The sequence below is a fragment of the Micromys minutus genome (assembly GCF_963924665.1).
Source record: "Micromys minutus genome assembly, chromosome: 25".
Lineage (NCBI taxonomy): Eukaryota > Metazoa > Chordata > Mammalia > Rodentia > Muridae > Micromys > Micromys minutus.
In genome coordinates this window covers 2,168,052-2,180,781 of record NC_137960.1, presented here as the reverse complement: position 1 = coordinate 2,180,781, position 12,730 = coordinate 2,168,052, and the positions used below count along the sequence as shown (strand labels likewise).

At 51.1% G+C, this 12,730-nt stretch overlaps 1 protein-coding gene across 1 annotated transcript; it reads left to right on the top strand.

The window, feature by feature from the left end:
- Nucleotides 1-4,217: 4,217 nt before the first annotated feature.
- LOC308436745 (HLA class II histocompatibility antigen, DP beta 1 chain-like) lies at nucleotides 4,218-8,987 on the top strand (the record flags this gene model as incomplete). Its single annotated transcript, XM_080937721.1, has 5 exons — nucleotides 4,218-4,494; nucleotides 6,958-7,239; nucleotides 7,675-7,807; nucleotides 8,195-8,227; nucleotides 8,873-8,987. The coding sequence occupies 5 exons, from the start codon at nucleotides 4,218-4,220 to the stop codon at nucleotides 8,985-8,987; spliced, it is 840 nt and encodes a 279-aa protein (XP_080793847.1).
- Nucleotides 8,988-12,730: the final 3,743 nt, after the last annotated feature.

Sequence of the window (12,730 nt, the reverse complement as noted above, 5' to 3'; positions counted from 1 at the left end):
GTGCCTTCTTCAGTTACACAGCGTGGGTTTGTTCGCTGCAGTGTGCAGCAACGTGCTTCTTCCCGGGGCTGGGATGGGTCTGGCTGAATTATTCCAGTCTGGAATTAACTCTCTGCTTTTGCTTCATCTCCAACAGACACCTGGCTTTAGGAGGGCGTCGGGGTCACGTGGCTGCCCTGGACTGGGTGACAAAGAAGCTCACAGTGAGAGCAACTTCATGGAAGGAGTGCGGGACATCCAGTCAGTGTTTCCTCTGTTGGCGGTTGGTGGGAGTGAGCTAGCCCGTTCCCTATTGAATGATGCCCTGGGGTCCTGTCTCCCACGAGTCTCTCCCCCTTTCTAGCCAGTCTCTGACATCATCTCACCTGTATCACCCACTAAGTTGGTTATCTGCCCAGTGACTGATGACTCATAGATAGCGCAGGCCTCATTGGCTCTTTCCTCAGACTCTGTCCAATGGGATCATAGCAGACAACTTTAGTCTTAGGTTCTGCTGTTCGTCTAGAAGCTCAGCTTCAGGAGTCCACCATCCCCTGGTCACTGCTTTCCTCACTTCACCCGCCCTTCCAGCTCCACGATGGTCCGATGGATCCACATGGTCCCCTGGACAACAGCTTTGATGGTGTTGCTGAGCAGAGAGATCCAGGGTGGGGCCCCTCCAGGTAAGAGCTAACAAGCGGGTGACTCTGGGAAGTCTGGTTCAGGGCTTTTCTCTTATATAGGACCACACTTCTGAGAAACAGTCGGTCTTCTCCCACAGTCTGTGTCCTTCCTTCCCAGGTGGAAAAGCAGGCTCATATCCGCATTGCCTTTTCTTTTCCAGCCTGTGTTTCCCACTCCCGGGAACATAGAAACCATGAACCCATCAGTGGTGATAAGGTCCTGTGGACAACGGACCTAGAGTTCTAGAATAAGTTTGCAGGGCAAGGTTTACAGAGAGGTCAGAAGGCTCAGCCTCCTGGGTTTCCCGTCTCCATCACATCCTTGAGGGGACTCAGGTCACCTGATTGACTCAATATCAGGAGAGAGTGGTTTACGCTCACCCCGGGTGGGGCAGGAGCCTGTACGCTCCCCGGTGACATTGGGTGCACTTGCCGAGGAAGGAGAGAGAACTTGCCCTTGATGATCACAGAAGGCTGTGAGACCCAACTAAGGGACAGCTCGGCTGTGGAACTGTGCCTTCAAGGTCCAGGGAACCAGAGGGGCCCGGTGAGGGACACACACCCCCATTTCAACTTTACCTCCTTCATGGATAACTTCTTTTTTTAAAGATTTATTTATTTAATGTATATGAGTACACTCGATGGCTGTCTTCAGACAAAGCAGAAGAGGGCAATTACAGATGGCTGTGAGCCACCATGTGGTTGCTGGGACTTGAACTCAGGACCTCTGGAAGTGGTCAGTGCTCTTAACCTCTGAGCCATCTCTCCAACCCCCATGGATAACTTCTATTTACAAAAGTTAAATTGCTAAAGGAAAGTTTCAAAATTGTTTTCCTTCCTTGTACAAACATGAGTTATTGATAAGGGAGGAGAAATAAAAACTGATGAATTAAAATGACAAGATTTATATTCAGAGACAAGAGGCAGGTGGAGAAGAGGGAGAGAATGTTCACGGGAGGGGGAACAGGACCTGGGCACTGGGCTGAGACACCTGCCGTGTGTGTGTGTGTGTGTGTGTGTGTGTGTGTGTTGGCTACTACAGAGCCCCTAAGGCCTTCCCACCCCCACCTTCTGTCCTCTGCAAGTCATGCAGGTTCTCCTGAGCACACCAGTTATTCTGAGGTTACTATGGAAACAGAGGGAAACATCAGAACACCCCATAGTCATCTCTTCCTGCACCTGCACCCCAGGCTTGTTTGCTCCCTCACATCAGGAGGGCTTCCCAATATCTGTAGCTACAGTAGGCACTTCAGATTTGTCTAGAGCTCTGGCTTCCTGTCTTTGGCTTTACCTTCCTCCTGACCTGGTAGAAAAGTTAATTAATGAGCATCTTTCGACAAATGCATTGGGAGCCCCAGAAGTGTGTTAATACCGAGGCCCCAGAAACCCTTTAACTTTTAATATCCTCTTTGTTTTAAGATGAAAGTCCAGGCTGGCCTCCAGCTCTCTACAATGCCCCTGCCTCAACCTCTCAATTTCTGGCATTAAAGGCATGCAGCCCCACAACACCAAAGCCTTATATCCTTTTAAATGAAACAATGGATTATTTAGTTTAGTGTGTTTATTACCTGCAGCCCTGAGAATGGAACCCAACCGAGGTTTCACAAGCCTCCCTCTCCAAGCTGCTCCCAGCCCCAGGCTGTTGGTTATAAAACGCATTAATAAGCCGGCTTAGAGCTCCCTCTTGTGGTGCAAACCACACCTGCCGTTTTATCTTCTGATCCACTTGCCGGATCAGGACGGACTGTGTTGGAACTGGTTTTTGGACTGGAAAAAAGGCAGAATTTGCTTTGAACTGTTAATTTTTTAGGGAGTGGAACATGAAAACAACCATCTTCACTGGTAAGAGTAAGAACAGACAGACCCGCAGAGGCTCACACAGGGCAAACAGAAAGACCCACACTGCTGGTGGCTCCTAGAAAGAAAGGGTTTGTAACAATTACCCAGCCAGTGCTTCTAGGAACTACAGAGCCCACTAGGGCTTCACTGAGGTGAGGTTGTCCCAAGATTTGCAGCAATCCTCCTGCCTCTGCATTCTTAGGCCTGGGATTTCAGGTGAGAGCTGCCATTCTTTTTTTTTAAATGAATATATTGTTTTGTATTATTTTATGTGTTCATATGTGGACCATGGGTACCCCTGGGATCCACAAAGGTCAGAAGAGGGCATTGGATCCCTTGGGACTGGACTTACAGGTGGTTGTGAGCAGCCCTATGGGTGCCTCTGCAAGAACAGCGAGTGGTCTTCACCTCCAGACCCTGATTCACTTTTTAGGCTATCATGCCAAGTGGTGAGTTCCACCCTGGTGTTTCTACATATTCAGTCCACACCTTTTAAGACCAAGTCTTCCCACGTGGCTACTTGAAGGCGAGATAGCGAATTAACTTTTACGTTAAGGTTCATGGGTTTATTTCCTCATTCCCAGCACGTGGAACAGGACATACCGCAAGTCCAGCATGCAGGTGTATTGAAGATACTGGTACATAAAAGAAAGCACCTTGTTACGGGGAGGTGATATTTGAGGTGTTCAAGTTGGCTGGCTCAGGCAGGAGACTCCACAGACAGAGGGAGATAGAGGGATGTCAGTACAGCTCTCAAGGCCCCGCCCCAAACCCCAAGGCCCCGCCCCAAGCCCCAAGGCCCCGCCCCAAGCCCCAAGGCCCCGCCCCATACCTTGCAGCTTCCCTTCTGTAGAGACTGCTAGGGTGAGATTCTGTAACTCCTGGTGGGCCCCATGTACGGTGTACTTTCCACTCAGCCTCCAGAACTGTGACCTTCCCCTCAGTTCCCCAACCCTTCACTGGTACGGGTCACCTTCAACAGGAAGTCCCTTTATGTCCTGTGAACCTCACCCTAACGTCACTGGTGAGGAAACTGAGGCCTAGGGAACTGCTGGAACGGAAAGACTTACACTGTGTGTGTGAGTGTGTGTGTGTGTGCACGCGTGCATATTGCACACATGTATGTTTGTGCACCATGAGTGGTGTGCCTGGTGCCATTGGATGCCAGACACGGTCTTTGATCTTGAACTGGAGTGTGAGCCACCATATGAATTCTGGGACTCAAGACTACCAGTGCTCTTAATCACCTAGTCTTCTGTCCAACTCCATTATCACTTCTTTTCGAATGTGATGTCATTGGTACCTGTCCCATGTGCCAGTGGATGGGACAGCATTAATTGAACTTAGAGGAAAAGAAAAGGAAGAGGGAAAGACAGGGGACAGAAGGAGAAGGAGGGAAGAGGAAAAAAGGGAGAGGGGAAGATGGGGGAGGAGAGGGGGAAGGTGAGAAGGAGAAAGGAGAGAGAACCCAAAGTAGGGAGGGGCCATGCTGAGAGATATTTGCAGAGAATTGGAGGGGAAGTGGGGGAGGTGGGTAGATGTGCTCATGTCTGATTCTCAAAATAAAGAAAAATCAGTCAATAAAAATAGTATTCAAAGATCCAGACTGAGGGGGAAGCTGGGGAGAGGCAGCCAGACTGTGAGTTGGTGGCTAGGCGGGGGTCCCTCGGTGGGGCGGGACTGAGGCTGGCAGAGTCCCAGCGCTCCAGGACTCTGATGCCCTCAGAGAACCACCTGCTGCGCGCGCTGCACGAATGCTACGCCGAGAACAACGGGACACAGCGCTACATCATGAGGTGCATCTTCAACCGCGAGGAGTTCATGCGCTTCGACAGCCTTGTGGGCGAGTTCCGCGCGCTCACCGCCATGGGGCGACCTTGGGCCGAGTCCTGGAACAGGCAGAAGGACTACATGGAGCGGCGGAGGTCCGAGGTGGACACGGTGTGCCGACACAACTACGAGCTGAATCAGGGCTTCACAGTGAAACGCCGAGGTGAGGTCCAGGAGAAAACCAGGCAGCAGTCCCGGGGGACCGACTGGGTGGGTTTGGGGGAAGGGGCGGAGACTTGGGGGCGAGGACAGAGGTCGGACTAAGGAATGTCAAGAGCGTGTCAGGCTTGGTAACCAGCCTGTTGTGGAGTGAAGGCAACAGGACCATGGGACAATTGCAGGAGCTGCGGGGAGATGGGCCTCAGGTGCCACCTCCCAGGAGTGTAGGCTCTGTGGGGGACACAGGGGACAATGGAGGCTCAGGGCTCAAAGACAGATGCTGGAGGGTCTGCCCGGTGAGGTCATTGAGAGATAACAAAGCAGAGTCCTGGGAACCGGAAGCAAACCGGGGCAGAGAGGTGTCTGGGGAAACTGAGGTCGAGAGGGTGACAGACAAGAACAGACACTGGGACCAACAATTGAGAAGGTAAGGACAGAAGGCAGAAGGTTGGAAAGCCAAAGACATGATAAGCGGGTAGACAGGTGGTCAGAGCGAGGAGGCGGCAGGTGGTTGTACAAAGCCAGCAGAGAGGAGCCCTGGCTCCTTCCCCTCAGTGTTTGGAATGAGGGAGGTGAGCATCCTGAGGAGAAGGAGCAAGAGCCAGGGGTGAAGCAGGGAGCCTTCTGCAGACACAGGAAAGAGTGTGGGGAGACACACTCCTTTAATAAGTGGGAGTCCCTGTCATCAACTAAACCCTGACTCCTAGGAATGAGTGGGAATCCAGACAAATTGAGAAGGAGTTGGGACAGTATCTGAGTTAGAAAAGATGACAGAGTAGCTAAGTAAGGTGATGTCCAAAGACATGGGGTTGTCCTCAACTGTAGGCTGGCATCCAGTATGCTTGGTTGTTGGTTTGCAGAGAACCCTGAATTCCAGCCTGAACTTGGGTAAATCACCCGAAGCAGAGTGTCTCAGACTGGTCTGCTCAACAGATACCCCAAAAATCACTGGCCAGAGATCACACTCGGCAGTGCCGAGAACCCCAGAAATTGACACTCAGCAGTGCTGGGATCAGACGACTGTTTGGAGTTAGTGTCCTGTGGTGACAGGGTAACCAGGTACAAATGTGTTTCCAAACCCTAGGGCAGTTGTTTGAGGCTGTCTCACCATGTAGCCCAGGTTAGACTAGAACTTGAAACTCACCAGCCTCAAAAATTGGAGTTGGTGTGAACCACACAGAACCGCTGTCCAAGTAGGAAATGTCAAGGTTACAGCTGTGCTTCTGGTGTCAGAGGAGTTGGGAAGAGGGAAGGCTGGAGTCCAAGCCTTAGGACATCATCCCGAGAACAGTGATCACGGCACATGAGAGAGGAAAGCACCTCTGTAGTTTAATCTTAAAATTAATTTGAAATAAACAACTAACTAACAAAAAACAGTTAAGAGCGATGAAGTTTCTTTTTATCTTCTGTTTAAAATTTTTTATTTTATTTTACATGTGAGGATGTTTCTGCCTGCCTGCCTTCTCTCTGTGCCTGCAGAGGAGAGAAGAGACTGTCAGATTCCCTGGGACTGGAGTTACAGACAGTTATGAGTTTCCCTGTGCAAGCTGGGAGTTGAACCTAGGTCCTCTGGATCTTCTGAATGGCCAAGCCATCTCTCCATCCCTCCTGCTTGAGAAAGAATCTCTGTAACTCAGGCTGCCCTCGAATTATGAATTTTTCTCCTTTTACCCTTGGATATTTAGCCTTGGGTGGACTGTATCCATCTGAATCAAATCTCTAGGGTAAATAACTGACCAGACTTTAGAAATAATCATATAGAGATTTGGTGGCCATTCAGCAAGCAGCCTTAGGACATTGGAAATCTTTTGTCTCTATGAAATATAGTTTGAACCAGAAAAGTAATGAGTCCTTTGTGCCTGTAGATGGCGCTCCAGAGCCCCATAGAGGCCAGTTGTATACTGCAGGCCTTCTGGATATGGTCTAAGGCTAACCCGACAGTCCAGGAGTTCAAATGGAGGGAGACACATTTTAATTCATAAATCACAATTCAGGAAGGAGTTAACGGAGGAACTGTCAGTTCATAAAAGTGACCAAGTGGGGGCTGGAGAGATGGCTCAGCAGTTAAAAGCACTGGCTACTCCCGGGTTCAATTCCCAGCACCTACATGATAGCTTATAGTCATTTACAACCCCAGTTCTTAGAGAACCAACACACGCTTGTGACCTCTGAAGACACCAGGCATGCATATGGTGCACAGACATACATGCAGGCAAGACATTTATACACATAAAACCATACATATAAATCTTTAAAATTAATTTTAAAATTATTTGAATGACTCCTGCATCCTCACCATGACATAGTGGGAGTTTCACAGCTGGAAAACATGCCTCACTACGTGTTCCTGGCTGTCCTGGAACTCACTCTGTAGCCGGCCTCACACTCACAGGGATCCACCTGCCTCTGCCTCCCAAGTGCTTACCACAGAACCACACTCTCATATGACATTCTTTTCCACTCCTAGTCCAGCCCAAGGTACACGTGTCACCCTCCAAGAAGGTCACCCTGAAGCACCACAACCTGCTGGTCTGCCACGTGACAGATTTCTACCCACGCAGCATTCGAGTCCGCTGGTTCCAGAACAGCCAGGAGGAAACTGCTGGGGTGGTGTCCACCAACCTGATCCAAAATGGGGACTGGACCTTCCAGATTTTGGTCATGCTGGAGATAACGCCACAGCAGGGAGACGTGTACACCTGTCACGTGGAGCACCCCAGCCTTGAGAACCCCATCACTGTAGAATGGAGTGAGTCACCCCTAGGGACCTGATTACCCCCCAGGGCTTCTGGAGATCCCTGAGGCTGGTTCTGAGCTGGAGGCATGAGAGGAGAGCCTGTCCCCCTGTCCCTGGTCTGGGGATGTTGAGGATATGGGATCTGGCCCTGTCATGAAGTCTGGGGAGGCACACATCCCCTGCCATGCCCATATCCCAGGGTTGGACCTTTTCTTGTCTGTCCTTGTTTGGAAAGGCAGCTGCCCGATCCTCATGGTGATCATTTGAAGATGCTAGCCTAGGTCTAGGTCTCAGAGTCCTTCCACATGTCCTCCCCCAAGCATGTTCCTCTTGGTGACCTTCGTATTGACAACCTGACCTTCCTGTTCTGTATCCCTGTCAGAAAGCTCTAAGGAGTGCCATGCTTCCTCAGGAGGGGGTGTTAACCCTCAATTCTCTTCTTACCAGGGATCCAGTCTGAATCTGCCCGGAACAAGATGCAGACCGGAGCGGTTGGCCTGGCGCTGGGACTCATCTTCCTGGCAGTGGGCGTCATCAAGCATGTGAAGAGCATGCAGGGTGAGAAGAGTGTGGAGGAGCAGTCTCCAACCCCAGCACAGGCAGGAGGGTCACAGGTTCAAGACCCACCTGGGCGACACGCAGCCCAGACATCAAAGATAATGAAATAAAGAATCCAGGCAGGTGGCTGGGGCTAGCCTTTCCCCGATACGCCCTCCTGTCCACAGAAGGGCCTAAGGCTAAAAAGTAATTCTAGAGAGTTCTAGAAGGCACTGGAACCAGTGTCAGAGCAAAGCTGTCCTATAGAAAGAGAAGAAACGCCAGCCTGGGGTCTGACCATTAGGCCACAAGGTCCCCAGGTTCCCAGGCAGAGTAGGTGGAGTTCATGCGGGAAGGAGGTGGTAAGTGTCTCCTCACCATCTAAGGAGACTTTAATACCTGAATGTGTTCCCTCTCATCCCTCACTCAGGTCAGGCGGGCTCTCCAGGATCTACATGAGCAGGTAAGATACTGTGTTTGTCCTGAGGGTTCCTCTGCATGGTCAGAGTGTCAGCCTGAACCTCAGTCCTGAGGGAGTGTGGGGAAGAGTGGGGATCACTCCCCTGAGCAAGGGAGCTGAGGTTTCAGTCAAGCACTTGGTCTTTCTAAAGGGTATTTGTTCAGTTTTATTTTGTGAGAGGGGGGAGTGAGGGAGGAAGAGAGAATGAGAATCACATGTGTGTGCAGTACCTGCTCAGGCCAGCAGAGGGCATCTGACCCCCCCCTAGAACTGGAATTACAGACAGCTGTGAGCTGCCATGTGGGTGCTGGGAACCGAACCTGGTCCTCGGCAAGAGCTACAAACCACTGAGCCATCTTTCCAGCTCCTGAACACCGTCTTACAGGGTCATGCTTTCTCTGACCTGGGACATAGAAGAGGAGGTGCCAACAACCTACAGTGGCTTGTATTCCCTCTATACTGCCCCTGATCGGTTCTCAAAGACAGTGTGTGCTTAGAACAAGATCTGTAACACACACACACACACACACACACACACACACACACACACACATACACACACACACACACACAGTGGGGCCCAGGAACTAGGTTATCCCTGTATCCTTGTAAAGGGAATATCCTCACCCTCTTTTTCCCTTCCTCTAGGCTACACCCCCATGTAGTCCCCACCAGCTCCCAACCGTCCATGAACTACAAATCCGTCAGCGGAGGCTGGAGCGATGGCGCAGCTGTTATGTCAGTCCCCAGCGCCCGTGTCTGACTTCCAGCTGCCTCTATGTACTCAACTGAGATGAGAGCAGTGAAGGCCGCAGCCTTCTAGGGTCCAGCCGTCCAAGTGTATTCTTCATGGTCTTTGTTCTGGAATGTCTGTGATAGGACCTCTCACTATAGCCAGACTGGTCCCTGACTACAGAGCTCAGGCTAACCTCAAACTAAGCAATCCTCCTGCCTCAGCCTCCCCAGGTTCTGGACTTGCAGACATATGCTATCACTGTTGGCTCATAAGATTATTGTTTTTAATCTTATTATTTTATGAGCGTCTTGCCTTCACGGATGTGTGCACATGCCACATATGTTCCAGGTGACTTCCAAGGTCAGACGAGGGTCTTGAGTCCCCTGGAATCAGGGTTACAGATGGTTGTGAGCCACCATGTGGTTGCTGGGAACTGAACTCAGGACCTTTGGAAGGGCAGTCAGTGTTCTTAACCGCTGAGCCATCTCTCCAGCCCTCTTAAGATTATTTTTAACCCATAGAAACCCAAAGCCAAGAAGCAACTGCGAGGGTGTGGCAGGCCTGGGGACTTCTTGGCAGCTTCTCTCCTCTCCTTGTTTCTCCTTCTCCTCTAATCCACCAACAGGGGCTGTGCAGCTGTGTCACGCCCCCCACAAACACAATTCTGTCCTATTCTTGCCTGTTCTGGTAAAACAGATGCATCCCTCTAATTTGAGGTCTCAGCTAAACGTGGAGACTGATATGTTTCTAGAACCCTCTACAGCAGCTGGAATGCCCTGTCCCAGTCAGACCCACTGTGGGGCCTCAAAGCCTTTCATCACTTGCTCCTTCCTTTCCTGGTTCACACACACATGCACACACATACATACACACACGCAGACATGCACACATGCGAGTGCATACATGTACACACACACACACACACACACCAGAGAGACTTCTGTCCTAAACCTTCACCCACCTGTCTAGATGCCAGGGGACCCACCTTCCAGGGCCCCACCCAAGAATATCCACCTCAGAACCTCTGCCCTTCAACTCCTCCCATACCTCCTCAGAGCCAAGCCCCAAGTTCCCAGAGAGGAAGGAGAAGCTGCTGCAGGGAGGGGCTGTGAACCTGCCACTCAGCTGCCACTTGGCAGAGCGGCCCATGAACTGTCAGATCAGGTTGGTTGGCACAGTAATTTAATAGCCTGTTGCGGGTTGTGGCTCTAACCTCCAACTATAAATGGTATTTGAGTAACTGTGTGGCATTGTTTCCATGGAGAAAAGCTGCCTGAGCTCAAAGCAAAAGTGACCTTTGGGGACATTCCCCTTTGTGCTCTCGGGATGACCTCTGTGGTTTAGTATCAGCTGCAGAGAGTCCTAGCCAAACCTCAGCTCTGGCCCAACCCTGTTTGGAATGAGTCTGGGTGGGGAGGGTGTCTCTGAGGCCAGGGAGAGGAAGATGAAGGTGGGGATCTCCTCAAGACTTGACTATACACATGAAAAGGCATGCAGGGTCCCTCAAAGCACAACCACTGTGTTACTAGATAGATGAGGTCACACACACACACACACACACACACACACACACATGCACAGACATACTTCAGACCCCTTAAGGTTTGAGGAACAGGGAGGGAATATGAAATTGATGGGTGAAGGAGAAAAGATTTAGTGGTATTGTAGGGACTACAATATTCTGGGTTGTTTTTGAGACAGGGGCCTCTATGTAGTTTGGTTGTCATGGAACTTGGTTCAGAGATCTACCTGACTCAGCTCCCAGTGCTCAGATTTTAAAGCCACATGCCCAGCCAGGGACTGTGTTCTGATTGCTTTGCAATGGAGAAGGCAACTTAAGTAGAAGACAGCAGAGACAGGGAGAAAGGCAGACCTGCAGCACTCAGGTGCAGGAGGGGTCTTTACCTATACTGTCTCCACTGGCACTGAGTCTGCACCTGCACTGGGGTCTGCACCTGTACTGGGTCTGCACCTGCACAGAGTCCCCACCTGCACTGACTGTCAACCAGCACTGGAGTCTGCACCTGCACTGAATCTGCACCTCTACTGGATTTCCACAGCACTGAGGCACCTACCTGCACTAGGTTCTCCACCTACACTGAGGCTGCACCTTCACTGAGGTCTTTACCACCACCGAGTCTGCACCTGCACAGGGGTGGGAGGCTCCTGGGATCAAAAATGAGTGGGGTCTGAAGTCCCATGGTTTTGTCCTTCAGCAGGAAGTGTCTAGGTGATGCATTCTGGGACCCACCACAGGGAAATGTTGGGGATGAGCTGAGTGTTAGATGCAAATGAATGACATCCAGCCATCCCACCCCATGGGCTATAGATGGGAACTGAACACACTGTAAGGAGGGGCACCCCAGCTGGATAAGGCCCTGAAGTAAATCACTTCACTTTACAGACCAGACCAAGCAAGGCCGTGAAGAGGAAAGCCCCCAGAGAGCAGGAGGCCCTCGAGGGGTGGCCAGAGCAGATCTGAGCTACTGAGCAATCCCAGAGAAGCATCTTGGGAAGGAAGGGGGTCGGCATCCCTAGGCAAGAAACTGGAGTCTGTACGCACACCAAACCCACTGAATAGAGATGCTCATGTGTATACATAAAAACAAGTGCTTACAGAAGGCCTGACTTCAGTTCTGGCCTTTGACACTGTTGCAAGCCTGGGGATACAGTGTGTCTTGGGAAAGTGAAAGTCTCAGAAGTAGGTGGAGTTTAGATTGAACAACTCAGAGCCTTGAAGACCTGAGGGGCAGCTGTATTTGAGGGGAGGTGGAGGAGGCAAAACTCACAGGGCTAGTGGCAGCCCTGTACTGGATCAGAGCCATGTGCTGCACAATGTCCCTGGGGCACCCATTTGGGGGTCTGTTTTTGCTACCCTGGGTGTATAAACCCTAGGACCCGCTGGAGAACTGTGTGTAGGATAAAGCCAGCCTTTTAGGGGACAGGAGCTCTGTCGGAAGCTTGGATGTGCCTGAAATAACAACACAAGTACCCACACACACCCAGGATGAGACAATCACATTGTTTAACCGTCAGTCAGGAGGGACGTGGGCATAAGGCTAGAAGGGTCCTGGGAGTCCCTTCTGGCCACAGGCTAGACATTAGCTTTCTTTCGGGGATCTGAGAAGGTGAGGAGGTGTGGCCAGGACAGTGGCTCGGAGCCACCGGAAGAATCTCAATAACCCTTCAGAGGCAGGTCCTGCACAGCCCTCTGCTCTGGTCTCCCCTCGGGGAGTGGCTTGGTCTTAAAGTAGCAGGCTGTTCTTCCCAGGGACAGATGTGTCATGGGCTTACACCATCTGGAAGAAGGGCTGAAGTTCTGAGGCAGGGGAGACCATGTTTTCCAGCATTCTCAGTGCCTCAGGTAGGAGAGGAGGAAACAGTTCATCCTAGGAAGCCACACCCACAAGCACTAAGGAAAACCCTGAGGGAGGATGGGGGGCCGGCCCACCCTTGTAGCACCTGTCCCCAATATCTGCTGGGATTTTTGGCAGTTCTCTATCTTCTTTGTTACTTTGTTCTTCCACTCTTTAAATAATTAATATAATTATTTTTTAAATACAAAATACACAGTGTCCTTTCTCTTCCACTTATTTGGGGTGACAGGGAAGTGTTTTAAATAACGGTCTCAGCTCTCTAATGGGTCATAAGTGGGAGAGCTGAAGCCCAGGTACCACCCTTCCCCTGGGCTGTCCGGGCATCCCAGCTCACCCCACAGCTGGGTGCTGCCCCTGACTTGAGGCTTGAGGTGCCCTGGCCCAAGGCCCTCT